Source organism: Mesoplodon mirus (genome assembly GCF_964341445.2).
Source record: "Mesoplodon mirus genome assembly, chromosome: 4".
In the NCBI taxonomy this organism is placed as follows: Eukaryota; Metazoa; Chordata; class Mammalia; order Artiodactyla; family Ziphiidae; genus Mesoplodon; species Mesoplodon mirus.
In genome coordinates this window covers 35,897,863-35,924,329 of record NC_138979.1, presented here as the reverse complement: position 1 = coordinate 35,924,329, position 26,467 = coordinate 35,897,863, and the positions used below count along the sequence as shown (strand labels likewise).

At 42.1% G+C, this 26,467-nt stretch overlaps 1 protein-coding gene across 1 annotated transcript in view; it reads right to left on the bottom strand.

The window, feature by feature from the left end:
• Window positions 1–3,345: 3,345 nt before the first annotated feature.
• BNC1 (basonuclin zinc finger protein 1) overlaps window positions 3,346–26,467 on the bottom strand; it is a gene marked incomplete at both ends in the record, with an annotated part of 29,662 nt that continues 6,540 nt past the window's right edge. The window contains 4 exons of the mRNA XM_082619610.1: window positions 3,346–4,030; window positions 8,488–10,334; window positions 12,320–12,555; window positions 13,619–13,718. Of these exons, the coding sequence (XP_082475736.1) occupies window positions 3,346–4,030; window positions 8,488–10,334; window positions 12,320–12,555; window positions 13,619–13,718 (2,868 nt within the window). The remainder of the gene's footprint in view (window positions 4,031–8,487; window positions 10,335–12,319; window positions 12,556–13,618; window positions 13,719–26,467) is intronic.

Below are 26,467 nucleotides of genomic sequence, written 5' to 3'. Positions count from 1 at the left end.
AACCCATTCCCGGGAGATGGGGGAGGACGACTGCTCGGATGGTTCATCTGGACACAGGGACTCCCCAAAGGCCGTGCTGAACCTTCCTCAGGTACATGGCAGTCTCAAGATACTTTCACCCAATCTTCCCTCCTTCCTTTCTTCACTTGGGGTCAGCCCTGCTTTGCATCTGCCGGCTCCTCCAGCTTTACCCAGCTCCTTATTTTCTCTCAAGAGTGTCTCTTAATACCATCCTTGTACATTTAGTCCTACTGGCATCTGCTTCTTAGAGGACCCAGACTAACATAGCCACCCAGGCACACATGGATAAAATCAGAAAGGTTGAGTTAGGGAGACTCGGATCCCTCAGGTGAAAAAAGGAGCCTAAGGAGGCTGTGACGGGTCTGCATGTGATGGCAGAATGGGCGGTGGGAGTCCAGGGGGGATCCTGGTCACCTTCTCACAGAGGCCTGCAGCTCACTGTTGACTGTCTGCCAGGCACAAGATAGATTCTCAGGAGGTCCAGGCAGATGTGACCACATGAGGATGGGTATGAATACAGACAAATGGATGGGGGCTGGTGGGCACCGAGGGAGAAGCTGAAGGGGTTCCCACCTAATTCTCAGAGAGCAGGAAGTGAGGTCAGCTCTGAATATGACCAGTCCACGGGGTGGGACCTTGCAAACTGGAGGTTTGGAACAGCTGCTATGGTGAGAGGGAGGGAGAGACGGCTGACAAAGACTGTAATGAAAAGAGAATGGAGAAGCAGCAGGGGCAGGAAAATGTTTTAGGGCCTTGTAGGCCTTGGGATGGTCTCTGGATTTTACACTAACTGCTAAAGGGAAACCTTGGAGGGTTTCGAGCTGGGGCCCTACAGGACTGGGTCTGTAACTTAGAAGGACATTCTGGCTACTGTAGGAGATGAGAATGGATGCAGCAGACCAGTGAGGAGGTTATAGCAGTCATCCAGGCAAGAGATGACATGGCCCAGAGCAGGGCGGGAGCAGTGCAGATGCCGGTAGCTAAGAAAGTTCCCCTCTGATGACTCCTATTCTCCCACTGAAATAAGAAGCAGGGACACTGACATCACCTGAGAGGGGGGCTGGACAGGTAGGTGGGATTGTGCTTTTATCTATATGTTGGAAGGGTAGAAGAAAGAGGCAAAGTGGTTAAAAGATAAGTAATAAAAACTTACTTTAATGTATAAAATAGGTAACTAATTGAGTACCTATTGTCTAGCACAAGCAACTGTACTCAATGCTCTGTGGTGCCCTAAATGGGAAGGAAATCCAAAAAAGAGGGGATATATATATACGTATAGCTGACTCACTTTGCTGTACAGCAGAAACTAATACAGCATTGTAGAGCAACTATACTCCAATAAAAATTAAAAAAAATAAATTAAAAAAACCCTGAGTATTTAAGAAAGAAGATGCTTAAATCTTTCATTACACTCCATTTTGAGCATTGGCCATAAGACTTATCTTTGATAGCATAGATTTTTTAAAAATCCCTGTATTTTCCTTGATAAGTGATACCTAGCCCCTCCTCCCAGTGAAGTAACCACTTAATTCCTTCGCAACTCATGAACCGCTGCAGTTCCGGTTAGGATGGGGCAGTAGTTACTGATTCCTGTCCACCAGACCTTCCCTGGGTGGTTAGATCTGTAAAATTCATAAGTGTGTGTATGTGTGTATGTGTGTGTATGATGATCACATGCACTCACACAACACGCAGTATGTATGACAAAACTGCTTTGACAAAGGTTTGCCTTTTTAAACAAAAACTGTGTCATATATTTTTATTAACTCATAGAAAACTCATTTGTATACAAATTTTTCCACTTTGGGGACAATGGAATATTAAACAGCTGGGTAACAAAACAGTTGAAAGATACATCTCACTTTAAGCAGAGACAAATTTTAAGTTGTCACATTTATTTAAAAAAAAAGTTGAAATAATCAGTAACAGGTTATTGGCTTTTTTCACCTTTGGGTCAGAGGAATAGTATCTCTTATAAAGCCCCAATTCTCTTTAAGGATGCTTTTCATTACTCAAACCAACCATGAGTTTAAGGAGGTGATTAACTTGAAGTTTTAATACAAAATCAATTTCTTTTTCCCAACCATGGACTTTTAGGGTATTGTAAATGCCGAATTTCAGGACAGGGTCTCCTTTCACAGGACCTATTATGCTTCTTTTCTACAACAGCAAATGTGTATAATGGTACAGAATGTACTTCAGAATAAGTTAAATATTAAGACATACAGTATGGCAACAATGTCCTACTTTTCTTTCTACCATGTAAATTCAAAAGTTCATCCTAATCTTACACATTTATAAAAGGGTGAAGACTGAGGGATCCAGTGATAATGAAAATGCGCAACAACCATCAGGACCACATTCTCTCAACACTTTGGCTGAATATATACAAATGGTCCTGCCAGAATCACGCCTGCATTTGTTCCACAGGGGATCTAAATGAACAGACGCTGAAGGTCACCAAACGAAAATGGGCAGTGGTTCTGCAGTTTAGGTTGTCACTCCTCCTGCTTTTGAGCAGAGACCCAGAGGTCACACTGTGACATGTCGGCACTCACCACACTCACATAACATAAACACAAATTAAATATTAGCAAACTTATTTTAAATTAAATTGAAGACTGCTATTTTTAAGTGCATGAAGTATTTCCCCCTAGCCTCTTAACACGTGTTACAGAGTGAGAGCTAACATCCTAGGTAACATTTGTATTCCTACGTATTAGAGGCCAACGTGCTTCCTTTGAGAACTCCCTGGAGTAACACATGAGATCTTCAGAGGGAAAAAAGGCAATTCTCCAATCTAAATGGAGGGATAGTCTCAAATAGTCATTTTCCCAAACTCCAGTTTGGATTTCAGACTCATTAAAGCAGGAACTCAAAAATGTGATCTTTGGGAGTGGCTCCTGGTGTCACCTGTGGTGACAGTCTGTGTCCCAGGACACTCGACTGACCCTTAATACTACAAGCCTCACTTCAAGCTGCCCCCAGGTCCTGGGCCTCTGCTGTCAACCTGCAGACCTGGAGCTCTCCCAGGGAATGTGTAAACAAATCTGGGGAAAACCACGTTTCTGCAAGTTTTTGTTATGTCAGTTTTATTTTTCTTCTGGGCTAAGAAAAATAATAGGAAACGCCACCCCAATGGCAACTTCTCACAAGGCTTGTCTTCTGCTCATCCTGCTGTAGAAGACTATGAAGTCAACTCAAATATTCTTTGCCTCGCTTGCCCCAAATGGTAACTAAACAGAGTTAGAAACTTTTCTTTGGACTATCTTATTCCTGAATTACGACCAATGCTTATCTGAGCAAACGTGGTCCACTACCTTGTTACTGGAGGTGACTTGGAGAGGAGGCTAGGCTTTTGTGCAGGTTGGGATTCTGGCTGTGTCTGTTTCGACTTCGAACAGACGAGAACATAGTGTTGCAGCCCGGGACTTTGCACTTGTGGAGCTGGCGGAGGTGCACAGTTCTGTAGTGAGCCCTGAAGGTCCCTTTATTACTGTACGTCTTTTGGCAGAGGTGACATGTTATGGGCAGCCCAGATGGCAGGCTGGCAAGGCTCTGGTCGGCCTTCTCCATCAGGACGCAGATGGGATAGTCATCTTCCCCGCGGACCAGGCTCGCCCCTTCACAGTTGCCATCGCTGTCCTCCATGAGCACGGTGCCTTCCTCGCTTGCCCCGTCTGAGTCCCAGGAGGAATGGCTGCTACTCTCCGATTTCATGCTCGAGGTAGTACTCAAATCCAGGATGGTGCCCTCGCTGGGCGGACCGGAGGTGTAGCTCTCCAGGCCGGCGCTGTGGACTTGGGCTACTGGGTAAACCAGGCTGCCCATCCGACTCGTTCCCTTGAAGATGACAGATGTCGGGGAGGCTTGCTGTGTGAAAGCCACATCCTGACAGGCCTCCTTAGCCATATCTTTCAACAAGTAAGCTGTATGGAAATGGTCTCCACCGCTCTCCAACACTTCTTGAGTCAACACTTTTTGGTGGAGGTTTAGGTTTGAACTGTGTCTACAAGAGTGAAAAGATGGTTAGCAATGGGTTGGGCTGTTGTTTCTGTTGTGTTAAAGACAGCTTCATTCTGAGTAGAGACACTAGGCAGATACCAGGAAAGCTTGTGGCATGAGAGAAGTGATACAGTGTGTGTGTGGTGGACACTGCCCACTGCCGTTCACCACTTGTCACAAGTTAGCATTTGACCAGAAAGGTCAACAGAATATGTAGTTCTCTTCAGTTTCCACAATCTGATTGACACGTAAATTCTTGTACCTCATCTTTAGAGAATGGCTAGACTACTTCAGTTAGGCCAGTTCAACTGGGACACTGGAACCAGGAGATCCCAGAAGAAAACTAGTCACAAACAATAAGGAACTAAGCAGACGACTTTATTTCAATGAAACCAGGAAATATTATCTTCTAGAGCTGCACTGTCCAGTATGACAGCTACTCCTAAGTGTATGAGCACCTGAAAGGTGGCTAGTGTCATGTACTGAAATGATAATATTTTGGATAGGCTGAGTGAAATAAAATATGTTACTAACACTTACTTCACTTGTTTCTTTTTTAATGTGGCTACCAGAAAATTTAAAATTTCCTATGTGGCTTGCATGGTGGTCTAGAGTATTTGCATACACACCCCCACGCAAGTTCTACAGGTGTGAAAATCTGACTGGCTAGAAATTGTATGTGTGTGCACGAGTGCGTGTGTGGGGTGTACACGTGTGTGTGCTAAATTTAGTTCGTATTTGCAACATTTCACTATATACCAGACAGAAATCTTGCAAATGCAGCACTGTGAGCACACTGCCAACCATCTACCCAATGATTACTCCTAAAGGGCAGATAATGAGTATCCATTATGACACATGCCTTTTACTCATAAGATATCATTTGGATGTAACTTGTCAATCAATGTCGGCCTTGCTCGGAGATCCCCTAACTATTGACGAGCAAAAACACCCCTTACCAGAGGGTACAATCTTAAAGGTGATTGGAGAATTATTCCAAACAGGGAAAATACCTCCCCCAACACAGATCAGAATGCATGCCAGGGTCAAATTGGGAAAAACACCCTCACCTAAATAACAAGGAATCAAATTTTCTCTTCTAAATCTCCAAGGACATATGGGAGGGGTGTTACTCATAAAATGTATCAAATTTATTTCTGAACTTCTTTTTAATCCTCTTATGCTTTCTTTTCTTGGGACATAATCAGAATTATACTCCCAGATCACCCACTTTGCAAGCATCTCTTCTCAACTGCAACTCTGCCCTGTGATTATGTCAGCACCCTGGGTGAAGGGGCAGGTATGTCTCGGCAGAAAACCAGACATTAGATTGACATACAGGTTCCAGTATACACAAGTGGTCAAAAAAAAAGTCTGACAAACACATTTACTGGAACACCTTGTACAGAAAGGTCCCTGACGCAACAAAGCAAACCTCTGGGCCCTTTGCTCAACTCCTGAAGATCCCATGAACACCAAGAGCTAACATGTGGGCAGCCCTCTCTCCTCCTTAACCATCCTCAGAGGGTTAGATACACTTCCCAAGGTGCCATGTCCCGAGACCAGTGAGTATCACAGCCGCAAAAACCCTGTGGACCACGTGCCAGGCTTTCTGCTTCCAGGACTAATACTGTGCCTACTGCCCAGGTCTGTATTTCTTCCCTTCAACTTCTACACCTCCCCCTCCAACTCTTCCCTCCCATTTTTGACTATATAGATAAGCTGAGACCAGTGGTTTTCAAATTGCGGTCTGGGTACCCCTAGTGGTCCCTGAGATCCTTTCAGGATGTCCCTCAAGTCAGACTCCTTTCATGATGATACTAAGACATTGTTTTCCCTTTTCAGGCTCATTCTCTCACTAGTGTAGAGTGGAGTTTTCCAGAGGTTACGTGACATGTGATATTGCAACAGACTGAATGCAGAAGCTGGTATGAGAACCCAGTCGTCTTCTACCGGACCAGACATTAAAGATATTTGCAAAATGTAAAACAAAGCCACTTCTCACTAAGTTTTTGATCCAGAAAATGTAGTTATTTTTCATAAAAATGTAATGGTAACATATAATAGGTTTATTAAGTGATGTGATACATATATTTTCAATTTTTTTTTTTTTTGGTACGCAGGCCTCTCACTGCCGTGGCCTCTCCCACTGCAGAGCACAGGCTCTGGACGCGCAGGCCCCGTGGCCATGGCTCACGGGCCCAGCCGCTTTGCGGCACGTGGGATCCTCCTGGACCGCGGCACGAACCTGCGCCCCCTGCATCGGCAGGCGGACCCCCAACCACGGCGTCACCAGGGAAGCCCATAATTTTTCAATGTTAATTTCTAATACAGTAAATATTGATAGATATAAACCCAAATAGACAGAAGTTCTTGAGGGTGTTGAGGTTTTAAGAATTTGTAAAGGGGCTGTGAGACCAAAACCTCTGTGAGCTGCTGGATCAGACAGAACTCCTGCGGGAAACCATCCCTAACTTCTCAGAGGGTTTGGGTAGGCACCCTCCCACGTGCCCGTAACAGAATACCCCGCTTCTAGCAGCCACCACCTTCAGCTGTAATCACCTGCTCACTGCTCTGTCTTCCCCACTGGCTGTCGTGGGCAGGGACTGTGTCGAGAGCACCTAACACAGAAGGTTATTGACTATTTCTTGGCTAAATAAGTATCCACAGTTCTGTCCTCGCCCCTTGGTGATGGATCCTAGGAACTGCTGTTGGCAGTAGCAGTGGCTTGAAGAGAGGACGTCAGTTATCCTTACAGCCATGCAAGTCTCATCTCTGACTCAGAAAAATGGTGGTGGGCCCAGGACTGCTCACAAAGTCCTGTTTAAGATGGTATCATTTTAATCACAGATGCTAGGGAAAATGCAGTCCAAGTTCTAGACTACTAGAATTAGTGGTTTACATTTAGAACGAAAGATGTCTTCCTGTGGTGGGGCAGGAGGCTGGCATCACAAATAGGTCCCCAAATAAGAAAATGTTAAATATATGAAAAATAAATATAAATAGTATCTTAAATTCAACATGTCTTCTAATTTAGTAGACAATGTAGGTCAGAACAGTATCATAAATATCAAGGATAACCTGACCGATATGACTATCTCTTCTTTATAATGACAGCTTATTCAGGAACGAACACCCTTCTTGGAGGGTGGAGGAGGGGCACTGGCTCACTAATTTGGGTATCTTGGTGATTTGGTGCAACATCCAGCAACAGAAACAGGAATTTTAACTAATATCACCCCTGCCCTATCCTCTCTGCTCAAGACAATGTATGTGTTCTTAGGAGCCCTGTCCAGGAATGTGTGTGGGAGTCTATACATTTTCACCCTCTTAATAAATTAGGTGCTACAACTTGGACTGAGGCAGTGGTGGTGTTGAGCTGCTCGAAGTCAAGCTTGTTTAAGCGAATGTAACATTTTGATATTCTGTGAACCATTTAGCATCCACAATGCTGCATTTCATTAGTGAGCTGGTTCTCTCCTTAAAGCCTCCTGGGGTCATCTTTTGGTAAGCTTCCTCTTCCCTTTATAGGCTGGGGAGGAAGGCGACCTCAAGAGTGGTTATGCGACTCAAGTTCATTAAGAAAAGCACAAGTAAGATAGTAACGCCAGTGCTGTGTCCCCAGAGTGATGAGAGATACTCTATACCCGGGCACTCTGTACAAACAGTCTGACTCTGTGTGGTGGGGTCATGAAAACCTGGCACTGAAAGACTTCTCATCTTTGAACCACACATCGCAGACACTGAAATAACCTGTTAATTGCCTTTACTCTTTGATATCTTAGTATTTCAAAAATCTTCAATCAGGCAGTTATTCTTCCTTTCAAAAATAGTGGTTAAATAGAAATCGGATAAAACGTTTCATTCTGTGGACTTCATAGTGTGAAATGAACATCAGACAAGTTTTGGGGGGCTACAATCCTAACTTTAAAAGCTCCCCTGCTTCCTCCCCCTCTAATGTGTGAACTAGTTCATGATGCCTTATCCCAAACCCTTGGGGCCAGATGTTTCTGAATCCAGAATTTCTCAGGCTTTAAAAAGGCAGAATGATGCATATACTGTCATATCATGGCAATGCCCCCATAATAAATCCATTAACATTTCTGTATGGAATATACATTAAAAAAAATCCACACAAAGGGAGATTTAAAAAGATTAAAATAGCCTCACATCATTTCAGGTCAGGTTTTGTGGCTAAATGAGTTTAAATTCTAGAACTGAAAATTCAACAATCTGGATCTATAGAACACTGTTTCTCAATCTGTGGTCCCTGGAATAGCATCAGTGTCCCCTGAGAACTTAGCAATGCAAACTCTCACATCTCGTCCCAGACCAACTGAAGCAGAAATTCTAGGGGGAGGGCTCAGAAGTCTGTTTTAACAACCCTCCAGGTGACTCAGATGCATGCTAAAGTTTAAGAACCACTGCCTTGGAAGAAATGATTGCCACCAGATGTCTTACCTGTCTCTGCTCCTGCGGGAAGGGAATGTGGCCTTACAGCCCTCCATCGTGCACGTGTGCGTTTCTTTGGCATGCATGTTCTTGTGATGCATCTTCACACCACAAGCGTTTTTAAAAGTCTTCTTGCAGATGTCACACTGGAAGCGATTTTCCTCCTTCGGCCTCACTAATGTGTGCTGACCTGAGTGCTCCAGCTCTTTGGAATCTTCAAAACAAGGAAAAGCCATCCCCCGGCTGGACAAAGCACTGAGGAGGCCCCCAGCCAGCAGGCGCTGCTGCAGTTTGACGTAGTCAGGAAAAGGGACACAGGGCTCCACCCCGGGGGTGAGGTGAGGTCCACGGCCACCATCCTCCCTGTCCCGTGGCACCACGGTCAGCACTGACTTCTGCTCAGTCTCCCTCTCCGAGTTGTATGTGGCCTGCTCAGGGGTTTGGCGGATGGCTCCGCTGGACTCGATCGCCGGTTTGAGATGGCAGGGCCTCTCTCCTTCAGGACCAGGCTTCCCTAAGCTTCCCAGTGGGGCTCTGTCTGACCGGGGGCTGCAGGCCTCCAGCTCGTCTTCACTGACCACCTGCAGGGGCATGTCTTCATCTGAGCTGAGAGTGTGCCTCTTCTCATCCGCTATCTCCACAGCCTCCTTCTCTATTTTGATGGGCATACTGGACTTCCGCGATTTCTTCTTGGGCAGGGCATCGAATGGCATTTCGTTGGAAACCAGTTGTTCCGGGATTGAAGAGGACAACAGAGGGAGGGAAGGCAGCATCCCAGGTGTGTTTGCTAGCTCAGCCGGGGTGGCCGGACTGCGGTAGAAAGGAAGGACCGGCTGGACCGTCTTCAGGTTGGGAAAAAGCACTCCATTTTGGCCGATGCTTGGGAAGACTGGCTGGCTCCGGGAATCCTCCCCTGAACCAGTGTAGCCAGGGAAAGGTCGACAGTCTGGAGAAGTCACCCTGAAACCTGGGCGCTTATAGCTCTCAGAGGCAGCCAGGTTCAGGCTGTTCCTCAGGTCTTTGTCCCTGTTGTTTCTGTTCATTGGCATGTGCAGCCGGGGGTTGGGGTTGGCGCTGTGGCGGTTCCGGCTCCTCAGGGAGCTGAACACCATGTTACAGCCTTCGATGGTGCACTTATGCTTGATCTTCAGGTGGACAGCGTTGTAGTGGATCTTGAGGGTGCCTTTGTCATAGAAGGTCTTCTCACACGCTGTACAGAACACCCGGCCCTTCTTTGTGCCGAGGCTGTTCCTCTCGGACTTCACTTTGCCCTCTGGGGACAACTGTGTCCTTTCGAGCTTTGTGATGATGTTGTATGAGCTGGAGTCACTTAAATGGGCGCTGTCTTCCTTTTTAGTAACAGGACTTGGACAGTTTAGACACTGTTCTTTTTCAACCTGAAATGGGGTGGAACTGGAAGTTAAGAAGCTGCTGTTGGGGAAGGGTCCGTGGATTTCCTGTTTGGGGTCCTGACTTTGGTCCTGACCCTGCTCCAGCACATATGGTTCGGGCACTGACCCTATCAGTGAGGGAGGCACAGGGTTGAAGAACTGGAAGGGCAGCATGAAGGTCATGTTGTTTATGAGGTTCTCAAAGGGGTGTATATTGCCAGGGTTTCCTTTGTCTACCGGAGGGGGGAGGCTGACACTCCGGTGGCTGCAGCTCTCGATGAAAGCCCTGATATCTACATTCGCCGTGGAGGGCGGGATGATGATGGACTGCTCTTCCTTCTCTTGAATTGCCATGAGCTCAACGATAGACTTGGTCTCTCCAAAACGAAGGAACTGCTGCAAGGTGGCCACCTCTTCCTCACTGGTCATGATGCTCCAGTGGTCCAACACCTTTCCTGACGCATCCTAAACCCAAACCAGAATTAAAAAGGGCAATTAATTTACTATTCCTTACCCTTTTTTCTAAGAAAGGAACCATGTATGTGGTCAGGGCCTCCATCAGCACCACAGGGCACTTTTGTACATATTAGAAAAAGACACCCCTGTGAGCACAAGGCTTGATGAATTCAGCCCTCGCTCACCCCACTGTCCTAGGACAGAAACTCTGTGCAGAAAATAAACTGCACAAATGCAAGCAGTGGTCCAGAAGAGAGAAATAAAATTATATCACTCAAGCCTAAGGGAAGTTTGGTGATTATTTTCCATCTTATTTCAAACCAATTGGTTGTCTTGCATCAGGCATAATTTTCCTCCACTAAAATTAAAATATGTATCATTTGAACAATAGTAACTTCTTTATCTAAAGAGTATAGATGAGGCAATCAGGCCTAGATATAGTTCAAGTATTTATTCGCTGCAAGTTTAATAATCTTTCCCAAGCAACTAACATTGAAAAACAAATGAACCTGTATTGATCTATTGCCTATGTTCACAAAGCAGAGCTGTAATTACACTGGAGTGTTGGAGATCTTTCAAACTCTAGCAAGGCCTAACTTTTCCCAAAACTACAATAAATATTTTATCACAGAACATGTATTTGATGGCCTACTGAGATTTTTCACAGTGCATGTAAGAGTTTTGAAGATGATGAGGAATGTAACATCATAAATTTTTCATGCACTAGAGGTTCAAGGTAATTGATTCCATATTTTTAATCCTAACACTAGAAAGCAAGATTATTAGGATCATTAAATATTGATCTATGTCATAATGCTGCTCTACATAAAAGGTGGTTTCTAGCCTGCTGGGGGTCCTGCACTCGAGGTGAGCAAACATGTTTCCACAGGAAGACTGCAGGCATTGTCAGAGTTCGAAAGAAGTGGGTTCAAATTCTCAGTCTGTTGCATACAAGTTGAGTGACTTCAGCAAGATTTAGAAGCACTCAGTCTCTGGTTTTCCAACTGGAAAATGGGGATAGTGTACCTACCTTGTGAGATTACTGGAAGAGGGTCTAAGTCAATAAATGGTTGTTATTAGTATTTGTTTCAGGGTTATGGCCCAGCTGAATTAGACTGAAGTGTATGTTAGTCTTGGAAATAACATTCATCTGCCCATTTCGTTGAAATTTTTATCAAAGTTAGCTGACATTTTCTAGCGTAGTGACAAGGAAGAAAATGCTGTAGCTGTTTCATATGTCAGAGAAGTGATGTAATTCACATCAGGGAATATGTTCTTTGCTGTTGAAACACCTTGATAGCCTCTCTGGATAGGAAGCATAAGGCCTACCCCCCACAGTATGGTACAGAAAAAGAGGTGAAACTACTCTGCAAAGGGAAGAGATGATAGAAGGGACGAAAGGCATGGAATGATGGGAGAGACATAGAGAAAATACGAGGAGGCCAAAAGGAACTGGGGAGGCAGAGAGAGAATGAGCCAGAGCATGCACACAGAAATATCACAAGGTGATGGAGCCTGGGAAGGAAAATTAGCAGTAGGATGGATGGCAGAGGGTTTTAAAGAACAGGAAGGTGTGGCATGAAATTGTAACTGTTTGCTGTGCCGTTCTGCAATGTAAGTTCCCTTCCTCAACCCCCAACTCTCAGTAAAATCTGAAACATGATGTCTTGCGTCAGTAAATAGTTTGAGGCTAATGAAAGAAACGGAGGCAGCACCAAGGATGGGGCAAATGGTTGACTGTGGAAGAGCTGGCTGAGTGCAACCTACATCAGAGAACATGGAATGCTCCGCATCCCGAAGTCTTACAGATACCTTGAGGAAAGGCACTGGAGTTCACCCAGAACAGGAGGTAGGGCTTAAGACGTTAGAAATAACGATGAAAGGGAAGGATGACTACCAATGGCTGTAGCACTGTAGGCAACTGGGTTATATCAGTTCCATGGACACGAGCTTCGGAAGACATTCTAGGAGAACGGTGCCCATGGTCCCCATACCTGCAGCACGTATCCACGGATGTAATCCTGGAGGGTCCAGTCCAAGGCATGGAGGATCTGGAGGACCTCATCTTGCTTCAACACACTGAAGAGACGGTCCAGGAGGATTTTCAGGCGAACAGGGATGGCCTGGGTCCCATACAGCATGAGGCTGCTAATATCAAACACCACGTTGGACTGGACAATCTCCACCTGGCTTGCTGGATACACGGGGGGAATCCTTAGCTTACTTAGAGCTGAAAAAGTGAATTGAAGAAATATCATTTTTCAAGATTCTACTTTTAAGAGAAACACTGCACAGAAGTAGGTTAGCGCTAACTCTCAGTTATTTGTTCCAGTAGAAAACCCACAAATATGCAAACAATTAATAATCTTAATAGCTATCTGGCTCCAAGTTATTCTCAGGAACTTCTAAAATAAAATGGACTAGCCTGAGAGGCTTCTTTTCTCCCTTTCCTGTGGCATGCCTAAGGAGTAAAACAGCCGCAAGTAGGGAACGTGCACGGAAAATGGGTAAAAACGAAGGCGGCAGGTGCATAATCAAGAGGATGGAAAACCAGGAAGCATGGGGTCTGGAGAAGAACCTGGACTTGGAAAGCCAACAGATCTGGGTTTGAGCCCTAGTGTGCCACTATCTAGTTGTTGGGCTGGGCAAGTTAAGCCACTGAACTCCATGCTGTCCAATGCAACAGTCATCAGTCACATATGGCTATTCAAATTTAGATTTAAATTAATTAACATTAAATAAAACTAAAAATTCAATTCACCAGTTGCACTAATCACATTTCAAGTACTTGTAGCCACATGTGGCTAGTGTAGGGCTGTCAGGTATAGCAAATAAAAAAACAAATAAAAATTAAACTTGAATATACATTTCAGATAAAAAATGAATAAGTGGTATACACTTATAACAGAAATATTCATTGGGATATACTTAGGCTAAAAAATTATGTATAATTTAACTGAAATTCAAATTCAACTGAGCATTCTGTTTTTCCATCTAGCAACCCTGGGTTAGAGGCTACTATATTAGATAGCACAGAACATTTCTACTGTTGCAGAATGACAGCCCTGAAGCACCATTTTCTACATCTTTAGAAGGGGGTTGATAAACACTTATCATACAGAGTTGTTAAGATTCAAAGAGATAACGTATATAAAGCTCTTAGGCTGTTACCTGACACACAGCAGTAACTTACAAATGTTAGCTGTCATTCTTAGATATTAAATCTGTTCCTGAATAACTGTAAATTATTTAAAGGGTACACTAAAGGCCAAGAGAGGGGGCAAAATAGTTACCGTGGGCCACCCATCCATGTCTGCACTGCTCACACTGACGGTGGTTTATTTTTCCTGGTTTGAAGCTTTGGCAACTACAGTTCAGAGTACAGCCGATGGCCTGCAGAAGAGAACACAGGGATACCTGGCATGTTAGTGAGGCGTGGAACACACATCACATTTACATAAGAAAACACACTCCTCCACTGAGCAACGTTCTTTGAGTGATGTGTGCTCACTCTGTGCCAGGCCCAGACCTGTATAGTGTATCCTGGAAAGAGGGGAAGCTGGCCCCAGACCTGGAGACAGTGAACATGCTACACAGATATTCTGCATGCGAGAATGGGCTAAAATCCCAGAACTCTTTATAAGAAAGGATTACAGGTGGGAAGGAAACATCTTGCTTGTTATTAAGGACACAGAAAGGGTGAAGAAGAGTCACATTCTCACTGAATCTCTAAGTTGACCAGAACAGCAACCCTGAAAGGTATACACGGGCTACCCTGACACAAGTAAGTAGGAGAGCGATCAGAACTGAGAGTAACACACATGTAATTCGTTACCCCCCAACAAGAGGCAGAGGCTGAATATCAAGATAGATTTGAGGACATGCAATGGCTGACCACACTGACAATGATTCCCCAACTCCGCTCACTGGACTGTGTGACCGACAGACGCACACAGGCTGGACAAGCCCTGCATCGATGCCCAGGTGCAGGTCGAAGTGTTGGGTGTGGTGTGGGGGTGTGGAGTGTGCAAACACACAACTGAAATTGAAACTAGAGATGTACGTGACAACAAAGTTCTAGTATTAAGAACAAAGCTTCACGTGTATTTTTTTTTTTTTTTTGCGGTACGTGGGCCTCTCACTGTTGTGGCCTCTCCTGTTGCGGAGCACAGGCTCCAGACGCGCAGGCTCAGCGGCCATGGCTCACGGGCCCAGCTGCTCCGCGGCATGTGGGATCCTCCCGGACTGGGGCATGGACCCGCATCCCCTGCATCGGCAGGCGGACTCTCAACCACTGCACCACCAGGGAAGCCCACTTCATGTGTATTTTTAAGATGAATTTCTCAAAAGGGGATAGAGGCCTGAGGAACGTAATCTATTATTAAAGAGAAAAAGCTCTCACAGGAGCTCTGTCAGTGAGATTCCTGGGAAGCACCGCTGTGTGGAATCTGTATGATTCAAGAGAGCTTTGACACTGGGGAGTGTCTCTGTGTTTGGAGGGGATGAAAGAGCCCTACGACTATGGGTTTAAACCCTCCATGTGACAATTAAGGAACTATGTGGCCTTGGGTGGGGACAGGGAAGGGGAGAATCTGGCCTAAGGCACTTTAAGGAGTATATAACTAGTCTTCACTCAAAAATCAGTTGCTGGTGGGATTGTAAAATGGTGCAGCCGCTTTGGAAAACAGTCTGGCTGATCCTCACAAACACAGTTACTATACGACCAAGCAATTCCACTCCTAGGTATAAGCCCAAGAGAACTGAAGACATATGTCCATACAAAACTTGTACCCGAACTTTAAAATCAGCATTATTTATATTAGCCCCAAAGTGGAAACAACCTCAATATTGATCAGCTGATGAATGGATAAACAAAATGTGGTATGTCCATACAATGGGATATCACCAGGCAATAAGAAAGAATGAAGTACTGATACCTGCTAAAACATGGGTGAACTCTGAAAATATTATGCTAATGAAAGAAGCCAAGTACAAAAAGTCACAGGTGGAATGATTCCATTTATGTGAAATGTCAAGAACAGGCCAATCCATAGAGGCACAAAGCAGACTAGTGGTTACCGGGGTCGTGGGGAGCAGGTAGAGATAAGGAGTGACTGCTAATGGGTGGTAGTGGGGGGAAAGGGTTATCTTTTTTGCTTGTCTTTTTAAAAAAATTTATTTATTTATTTATTTATTTATGGCTGCGTTGGGTCTTTGTTTCTGTGGGCGGGCTTTCTCTAGTTGCGGCCAGCAGGGGCTACTCTTCATTGCAGTGCGTGGGATATACTCCTAGGAGTAGAACTGCTGGATGATATAGTAACTCTATGTTTAACTTTTTGACAAAATCCCAAACTGTTTTTCAAAGTTTATATTCCTACCAGCAGTCTATGAGGGCTCTGATTTCTCCACATCCCCACCAACACTAGTTACTGTTTGCCTTTTCTACTGTAGTTATCCTACTGGGCATAAGTGGTATCTCATTGTGGTTTTGATTTGCATTTCCCTGACGGCTAATGGTGTTCAGCATCTTTTCATGTGCTTGATGGCCATCTGTATGTCTGTTCAGATCTTTTGCCCATTTTTAAATTGGGTTGTCTTTTTAGCATTGAGTCATAAGAGTTATTTATATACTCTATGTACAAGTCCCTTACCAGATATATGATTTGCAAATATTTTCTCCAATCCTTGGCTTATCCTTTCACTTTTTTCATGGTACCCTTTGAAACACAGATAGTTTAAATTTTGACCAGAGTTTCTTTTTGAGGTGATGAAAATGTTCTAAAATCAGGTAGTAGTGATGGTTGCACAACTCAATGAATACAGTGAAACCACTCAGTTGTATACTTTATAAGGGTGAATCTTATAGTATGTGAATTATATTTTGATAAAAATATTATTTCAAAAAATCAGTTCACTATACTCCTATTAGAATGGCCAAAATCCAGAACACTGACAGCATCAAATGATTGTGAGGATGTGGAGCAACAGAAATTTCATTCATTGCTGATGAGAATGCAAAATAGTAACAAAGCTACTTTGGAAGACAGTTTGGTGGTTTCTTATAAAACTAAGCACACTCTTACCATACAATCCAGTAACTGCACTCTTTGGTATTTACCCAAAGGAGCTGAAAACTTATGCCCACACAAAACCTGCACATGGATGTTTATAGCAGCTTTATTCATAATTTCTAAGACTTGGAAGTAATTAAGATGTCCTTTAGTTGGCAAATAGATAAACTGTGGTACACCCAAACAACAGAATATTATTCAGCACAAAAAAGACATGAGCTATAAAGCCATGAAAAGACATGGAGGAAATGTAAATGCATATTATTAAGTGAAAGAAGCCAATCTGAAAAGGCTACATACTGCATGACTCCAACTATAAAACATTCTGGAAAAGGGAAAACTATGGAGACAGTAAAAAGATCAGTGGTTGCCAGGGGGTTGGCAGGGGTTGGGGAATGAACAGGAAGAACACAGAGGATTTTTAGGGCAGTGAAAATACTTTGTATGATACTATAATGATAGATACTTGTCATTGTACATTTTTCCAAACCCATAGGATGTACAACACCAAGAGTGAACTCTAAGGTTAAACCACGGATTTTGGGTGATTATGATGTGTCAAATGTTGGTTCATCAATTGTAACAAATGTACCCTCCGGTGAGGGATGTTGAAAATAGGGGAGGCTATGCCTACGTGGAGGTAGGAGATACACGGGAAATCTCTGTACTTTCCTTTCAATTTTTCTATGGATCTAGAAGTATTCTAAAGAAATAAAGTCTTTTAAAAAACCAGTGACCTTCCTTAAATACAGGTTAAACTTTACATGATTTGACTGTTATCTACAATTTCTTTTGGATTACAATGGGCCTGAACAGAACAACTAGACAGAGATTTTCAGGTGAAGGAATAGGGCTGTTTATAACTGACGTGTGCAGCAGACAGCAACAGTGTTACCTAATCCCTTCAACAGGCTATCAAAAAACAGGAAATATGGGTAAAAGGGTTTTGCTCTTTGTACAGTCATAGAATGTAACATAAAGAACTCCAGATGATCAGAACAGTCTCTCACTCTAATAATGCATACATTCTCACCTGGGGTACACCATCCCCAAAGGGTGAAAACTGTTCCATTCTTTTTATGTATAAAGCACACATACACATACATAAACAGATATATAGTACATGGTGTGAAACTAAAATTTCATTGTGGTAAGCACAATTAGAAAAAAATTTCTAAAGTCTCCTTAGATGCGTGTGTGTGGGGGTGAATAATGAAAAATAAGATCAAGAAATATTGCTCTAATGACAGAAATTATTTTACTTTTTGGTTATAGAGTTTCTACTTGTGTACACATATACAAATGTATTATGGATAAATATACAAACACACACATCTATATACCTACACACATAATTATATAGTTATCTTGACTGGAAGTTAAAGGATAAAAATGAGTGAGTAATGGTTTAGTTTCTACTACACACTGTCAAAATTTAAAAGAGTGTCATTACCTCAGTGTGCAGCATTCCTATGTTGTCCAGCTTCTAAACTTCCCTGCAACTCCCTGAACGTCAGCTCACAGGCAAACCAATCATCTATACTCTCAGTAGCTACCAGCACACTTAGTACTAAACCTCTGAAATATTTCACCACCTATATTCTACAAATATGACTGTTTTAATGGAAATTTTTAAAAGAAGAAAAGTTCTTCTTTTGGATTATGTCCCTCAAGATGCTATTCATTCTTTAAAAACAAGATATTGGAACTATATGAAGTGAATTCACATTTTATTTACTTGGAAAATAGGACCTGCCTGAATTAGAGAAAGATGTCCTTGAGCACATACTTCCTCCACTCCCTAAAGAGTCTGCTCAGAAGGCTGACTCATGGGAAGCCCCCAGGAAACTCTGAGTGACTCTATCTCAGGCCCAGCACAGTGAAACTACAGAGGGAACAATTCCAAGCACATTTCCTAGCCTAAGGTTGAAACTCATTTTTTTCTGCATCTCTTGACACCAACTCAGGGTTTCTCAACGTCAGCATTATAGACATTTTGAGCTGGATAATTATTTGTGGTGGGCGCTGTCCTGTGCATTGTAGGATGTCGAGCAGCATCCCTGGCTTCTACCCACCAGGTGTCACAGTAACACCTCCCTTCTTCCCCAGCTGTGAAAACCAAAATGTTTCCAGACATTGTCAAATGCCCCTAGGGGCAACTGCCCCCAGTTGACACTCCCTGATCTAACCTGACTATTCACAGTTATAGCAGCTTCTAGTTTGGGGACTGAATTTTAAGCAGTTTTATCTGTAATTCCAATGTATGAATGCTGCTTTATAAAAAACATTCATGTGGTTCTATATGAACCTGTTTGAATAAGGCTTAATAAAGCTCATTAAACATCTATGGAAATAAATCTCAGAAGAATTATTTATGAACTAAAAGTGCTAATTACAGTGTCTAAGAAAACTTCCAATATTAAAGCCCTTGGGTTTTTTCCACCAATCTCAGAATTCCACGATGTAGTCAAATTATAGCACCATTATCTACAGACAAATTAAAACTTCTAAGATGAAATCAAATCAAAAATTCTCATTACAAGACAAAAAGTACTCATGTAAATCAATAATGGAAAACTCTTAAAACTTACATCCTTTCTTTCAGAATCCTGATACTTGTTCCATTCTTCAGAAACATAAAACAGATGTTTACCACATTCCGAACTCATCAAGACATGATTATTGCTTTTTACGCACTCATTTTAATCAGACTATTTCCAAATTGTTATTAGTCACTTTGATGTGCTACAAATCAACATTCAAAATTCTGGTTTGCTTTTTTGTAACTATCATTTGCTCATTCATTCACCCAGAAATTACTGACACACCTAGTATAGGATGGATGATTTGGTTATTTTCAGTTTGGGGACGGAAAGTTATGACCTAGATTTTAGGTAGATTTGAGGGTCCCACTTCCTCTCCCAGATACCCTCTACCTTCAGCTTGGGGAGATGCTGCCATGGGCCTTTTGTCAGTAGATGCCGACTTGAACTTCTAGCAGTGGCCAGGGCAGGCACACAGTGGGGTAGATGCACAGACATCCACTGCTGGACAGTGCAGGCCTTTGATGGGATGTGAATTATTGAGCTTGAGAGTAAGAACTGTCCACTTCAAAGCTGTTTTCATCTTTAGTACATGCAAACATTTTCATATCACTGAAGATAAATTCAGGGGGATACTCTTGGGGGACCAGATGGAGAAAAATCATAGAGGGCTTTTGGGATTTCCAGATTCATGGTATTGACCCTTTGAGGGGAGTAATTTGCCATCTGGCTCAGGAACAAAACTGAACTGCATACCAGCCAGACAACTTTGTAGGGTTAAGTTACTTAGTCTGCCTTGTCCAACAGTAGCCACTAACCACATGTGGCTAGTTAATTAAAATAAAATAAAATAAAAAATTCAGTTCTTTGGTCAGTCTAGTCATATTTCAAGTGCTTGGGAGCCACATGTGGCTAGTGGCTACTGTACAGGACAGCAGAGATGAGAACACTGCCATCATCACACAAAATTCTACTGGGTAGTTCTGAGTCCAAAGGCGAGACTAGCTATTCTTTCAACACCTGCCCTTCCACATGGTGGCATTCGTATGTCATAGGTGTTCACATTCAATCCTCACTATATCACTGTGAGGAGGGAATTATTCTCAAGAAACAAACTTATGGAAGATTGTAATTTGCCCAAGGTCACATAGTTTATGATACTGATTGCTTATTCATTATGTGTGAGGCACTGCAGTAAGCAGTACCTATGTGTTATCTCATTTCTTACCACCACCCCGTTTTATAGATGAGGAAGCTAGGAACATATAGGCTACTTGAGGGTGGTCTCAAATCTGGATATTGAGCACAGATTATATCTTTAATTACCAGTATCTGGTACTAACTGCACTTATATTTATGGTTTCATTTAATCTCGACAGAAACTATAAGGATATTAAAGTTCCACATGGTAAAGAAACCCCATTCATTGAATAAATATTTACTGAGTGTTTATGAGCCAGGCATTCTAAACTCTGGGGGCTAAAGTGTTGAACGAGAATGATGAGGTCCCTGACCTCAAGGAGCTTATATTCTACAAGAGAGAGACAGAATAAACAAGTAAACAAACAAACAATACCTTTTCAGAATAAGGTAAGTGCTATTGAAGAAATAAGCAGAAAGCTTTGCTAGCAATTTTACTGGGTGGCATGGAGAAGCAGGAGTAGTGGTAAGTGCCTTTTAGACAGGGTCATCATCAAAGGCTTTTGAGGAGGTGACACTTGAACTGAGTCCTAAGGCATGGCAAGGAGCCAGTGAAGAACTGGAGATTGAAGGAGTGTTTCGGGCAGAGTAAATGCAAAGGCTCTGAGGCATAAAAGAGGCTGGAAGTGCTCAGGGAACAGAAAGGGGGCCAGGGTAGCTGGAGTGGAGTTAGTAAGGTTAATGGTAGAAAATGAGGGTCAGAAAGGTGACAGAGACCACTGTGCAAAGGATCTTGTGGGGCAGGCCAAGGAGCATGGTTTTGTCCTAAGTCTAACAGTAAGCCTTTGAAAAAAGTATGAAACTAATATGATTTGCCTGTTAAAATGACACCTCTGGAGGCAGAGCTGGGGAGACTAAACTCCTTCTGCCTCATCACACTGAGCATCTTTCACTGAGAGGTAGTACAATCTATGATTGTCCTCAGTCTATGTCTTACTTTTTGTTAAGCCATATAACCTTCAGCTCCATGCCTTGGAGTCTTTGACTATAAAATGGGCTAGATATGTGTTCCTGCCTATCTCAGAGGCCTATTAGTCATATTAATGAGGATATACAGATAGAGAGTTGAAAAGACCGATTAGCACAGTGAAACTGTTGTTGCTAACAGGCCTACAACAAGCAAGATCTTAGGTCCTCTGGGCTCTAGTGATCTGACTCTGCACAGACAGAGCTACCAAAAATACCCATGATAAAAACCTCCAAAAAGTTGTTCTATAATGAATCATTCCCTAAAGAGGCAACAAAAGTGAAACTCAAAACCAATACCTAGTGGCTAGCACTGGGCCTGATACTTGGTAAGCTTTCCACTGGTATTAAGAGAATAATGAGATGAGAAAGCTGCACCATGCTTACTAATTACAGACACCCATCCAATATCCTTTGCCTGATCTGCCTTAGTAAAGGAACCTTAATTTCCACGTCTCCTTTGGTGGCCAGGGGACTAAGGATTGACCAATGTGTGCAAGCAGAAGTGGCTGGGTGGAGCTTTACAGAAAGCTCCTTATAAATGGGAGCTGACACTATGGAGAACAGTATGGAGGTTCCTTAAAAAATTAAAAATAAAACTACCATATGACCCACTAATCCCATTACTGGGCATATACCCTGAGAAAACCATAATTCAAAAACAGTCATGTACCACAATGTTCACTGCAGCTCTATTTACAATAGCCAGGACATGGAAGCAACCTAAGTGTCCATCGACAAATGAATGGATAAAGAAGATGTGGCACATATATACAATGGAATATTACTCAGCCATAAAAAGAAACAAAATTGAGTTATTTGTAGTGAGGTGGATGGACCTGGAGTCTCTCATACAGAGTGAAGTAAGTCAGAAAGAGAAAAACAAATACCATATGCTAACACATATATATGGAATCTAAAAAAAAAAAAAAGAGGTTATGAAGAACCTAGGGGCAGGACAAGAATAAAGATGCAGATGTAGAGAATGGACTTGAGGACATGGGGAAGGGGAAGGGTAAGCTGGGATGAAGTGAGAGAGTGGCATGGACATATATACACTACCAAATGTAAGAGAGATAGCTAGTGGGAAGCAGCCACGTAGCACAGGGAGATCAGCTCGGTGCTTTGTGACCACCTAGAGGGGTGGGATAGGGAGGGTGGGAGGGAGGGAGATGCAAGAGGGAGGAGATATGGGGATATATGAATATGTACAACTGATTCACTTTGTTATAAAGCAGAAACTAACACACCATTTGTAAAGCAATTATACTCCAATAAAGATGTTAAAAAAATAAAAATAAATGGGAGCTGACTCAGCTGGGGGAATTCTTTGCCTTTCCTCCTTCCTCCTTCTTGGAACAAGAACACGATGGCTGGACCTCATGGATGCAAACTTGAGGTCAACCTCGAAGTCAAGCCCTAAGGATGGCTGAGTAGAAAGGATGGCAACCATTATTAAGGAGCTCTTTTACCAGCAGCCAAATGCTGTTCCTAATTTACACATTGATCTTCCTATCGACCGTGGAGAGTGACACATAAAAATCATGTGAAAAACTGCTAACTAGTAGAGATCACTGAGGCCAAGTTTAGAGTCTATGGTCCTCTCTTAAATGTGAGATTCTAAGACTGTGTCAGATTCTCAGTTCTGAGAATCATAATTTCCCAACTTGAAATCAAAGGACCCAGTCAGCTAAATCACAAATCACTTTTTAAAAGTCACCAAGCTTTAGAATAAAAATGATTCAGGTTTTTCCAAGTTGTATTTTTAAATGTTGAATATAGACAATGGCTTTTCATATGTTTGAGTTCTGGAAATCTACAGTGCATATCAAAAACTGCCCATCTATAATATAAAACATCTTCTAAAGCGGCTGGACCACCCTTAGCTTGTAGGGACAGAACTTACTTTCTTTTCATCTCCAGTGAAATTGTATTCCCATTCTCTCTGTGGCTGCAGAGTAAGACTTCCTGGTTTGGGAAAATGCTTGATTCAAGGACGGGAGGTCTCTACCCCATTGCTCTTTGGAGCTACTCTGCCTCTTAACACACATTTTATACTTCTAACTTCTCTTACTAGAACTGGCTTTTTTTCTTGTTTTTGCTCCCTACCTTCCCTCCTCTCATTTTTCTCTAACTTCTTACACTTTTCATTAAGTTTTTCATTGTTTTTCTAACGTATGCAAAAGCACAGAGGTACAACTAGGATTCTGAAAATGGTAACATCATTTGCCAGGTGTCCCAGGACAACTGGGATGAAGGGAGAAGAAAACCCATGAGGTCCTTTTGTGTGAGGTAGCTTATCTGCTGCTGGCAGCACTGGACTGATGCCCACCTGGAGAATTACACATGGACCAGATGTTCATCATGCCTTCACCTTCCATTAGTAGTTTGACAAAATGAAACCAATTTATTTAACAAATTGTTTTTTTTTTGTGGGGGTCATTGTTTGTTTTTAAAGCATCTACCATGTACAGGTAACAGTGGGGAGCCTCAGGGAGATACAAAGATGAGGAACTCTCAGTGTCTGCTCTAGGGGAGCACATGGCTTCACTGGGGAAAAAAAGTCAGACACCTTGATTGGTCAAGAATTGCTGAACAAGGACTTCCCTGGTGGCACAGTGGTTCAGAATCTGCCTGCCCTTGCTGAATGGATACAAAAACAAGACCCATATATATGCTACAAGAGACCCACTTCAGACCTAGGGACACATACAGACTGAAAGTGAGGGGATGGAAAAAGATATTCCATGCAAATGGAAATCAAAAGAAAGCTGGAGTAGCAATACTCATATCAGATAAAATAGACTTTAAAATAAAGAATGTTACAAGAGACAAAGAGAAGACTACATAATGATCAAGGGATCAATCCAAGAAGAAGATATAACAATTATAAATATATATGCAGCCAACATAGGAGCACCTCAATACATAAAGCAACTGCTAACAGCTATAAAAGAGGAAATCGACAGCAACACAATAATAGTGGGGGACTTTAACACCTCACTTACACCAATGGACAGATCATCCAAAATGAAAATAAATAAGGAAACAGAAGCTTTAAATGACACAAGAGACCAGATAGATTTAATGGATATTTATAGGACATTCCATCCAAAAACAGCAGATTATGCTTTCTTTTCAAGTACACACAGAACATTCTTCAGGATAGATCACATCCTGGATCACAAATGAAGCCTCAGTAAATTTAAGAAAATTAAAATCATATCGAGCATCTTTTCTGACCACAATGCTATGAGATTAGAAATCAATTACAGGGAAAAAAATGTAAAAAACACAAAACACATGGAGGTTAAACAATACGTTACTAAATAACCAAAAGATCACTGAAGAAATCAAAGAGGAAATCAAAGAATACCTGGAGACAAATGACAATGAAAATACAATGATCCAAAACCTATGCGATGCAGCAAAAGCAGTTCTAAGAGGGAAGTTTATAGCTATACAAGCCTACCTCAAGAAACAAGAAAAATCTCAAATAAACAATCTAACCTTACACCTAAAGAAACTAGAGAAAGAAGAAGAAACAAAACGCAAAGTTAGCAGAAAGAAAGAAATCATAAAGATGAGAACAGAAATAAATGAAATAGAAACAAAGAAAACAATAGCAAAGATCAATAAAACTAAGAGCTGGTTCTTTGAGAAGATAAACAAAATTGATTAACCATTAGCCAGACTCATCAAGAAAAAGAGGGAGAAGACTCAAATCAATAAAATTAGAAATGAAAAAGGAGAAGTTACAACAGATACGGCAGAAATACAAAGCATCCTAAGAGACTACTACAAGCAACTCTATGCCAATAAAATGCACAACCTGGAAGAAACAGACAAATTCTTAGAAAGGTATAACCTTCCAAGGCTGAACCAGGAAGAAACAGAAAATATGAACAGACCAATCACAAGTAATGAAATTGAAACTGTGATTAAAAATCTTCCAACAAACAGAAGTCCAGGACCAGATGGCTTCACAAGTGAATTCTGTCAAACATTTAGAGAAGAGCTAACACCCATCCTTCTCAAACTCTTCCAAAAAATTGCAGAGGAAGAAACACGCCCAAACTCTTTCTATGAGGCCACCATCACCCTGATACCAAAACCAGACAAAGATACTACAAAAAAAGAAAATTACAGACCAATATCACCGATGAATATAGATGCAAAAATCCTCAACAAAATACTAGCAAACAGAATCCAACAACACATTAAAAGGATCATACACCATGACCAAGTGGGATTTATCCCAGGGATGCAAGGATTCTTCAATATACACAAATCAATCAATGTGATACACCATATTAACAAGCTGAAGAATAAAAACCATATGATCATCTCAATAGATGCAGAAAAAGCTTCTGACAAAATTCAACACCCATTTATGATAAAAAGTCTCCAGAAAGTGGGCATAGAGGGAACCTACCTCAACATAATAAAGGCCATATACGACGAACCCACAGCAAACATCATTCTCAATGGTGGAAAACTGAAAGCATTTTCTCTAAGATCAGGAACGAGACAAGGATGTCCACTCTCGCCACTATTATTCAACATAGTTTTGGAAGCCCTAGCCATGGTAATCAGAGAAGAAAAAGAAATAAAAGGAAGACAAATTGGAAAAGAAGAAGTAAAACTGTCACTGTCTGCAGCTGACATGATACTCTACATAGAGAATCCTAAAGATGCCACCAGAATAGTAATAGAGCTAATCAATGAATTTGGTAAAGTTGCAGGATACAAAATTAATGCACAGAAATCTCTTGCATTCTTATACACTAACGACAAAAGATCAGAAAGAGAAATTAAGGAAACAATCTCATTCACCATTGCAACAAAAAGAATAAAATACCTAGGAACAAACCTATCTAAGGAGGTAAAAGACCTGTACTCAGAAAACTGTAAGACACTGATGAAAGAAATTAAAGATGATACCAACAGATGGAGAGATATACCACGTTCTTGGATTGGAAGAATCAATATTGTGAAAATGACTATACTACCCAAAGCAATCTACAGATTCAATGCAACCCCTATCAAATTACCAATGGCATTTTTTACAGAACTAGAACAAAAAATCTTAAAATTTGCATGGAGACACAGAAGTCCCTGAATAGCCAAAGCAGACTTGAGGGAAAAAAAAGGAGCTGGAGGAATCAGACTCCCTGACTTCAGACTATACTACAAAGCTACAGTAATCAAGACAATCTGGTACTGGCACAAAAACAGAAACACAGATCAATGGAACAAGATAGAAAGCCCAGAGATAAACCCACGCACCTACAGTCAACTTATCTATGATAAAGGAGGCAAGGATATACAATGGAGAAAAGACAGTCTCTTCAAAAGTGGT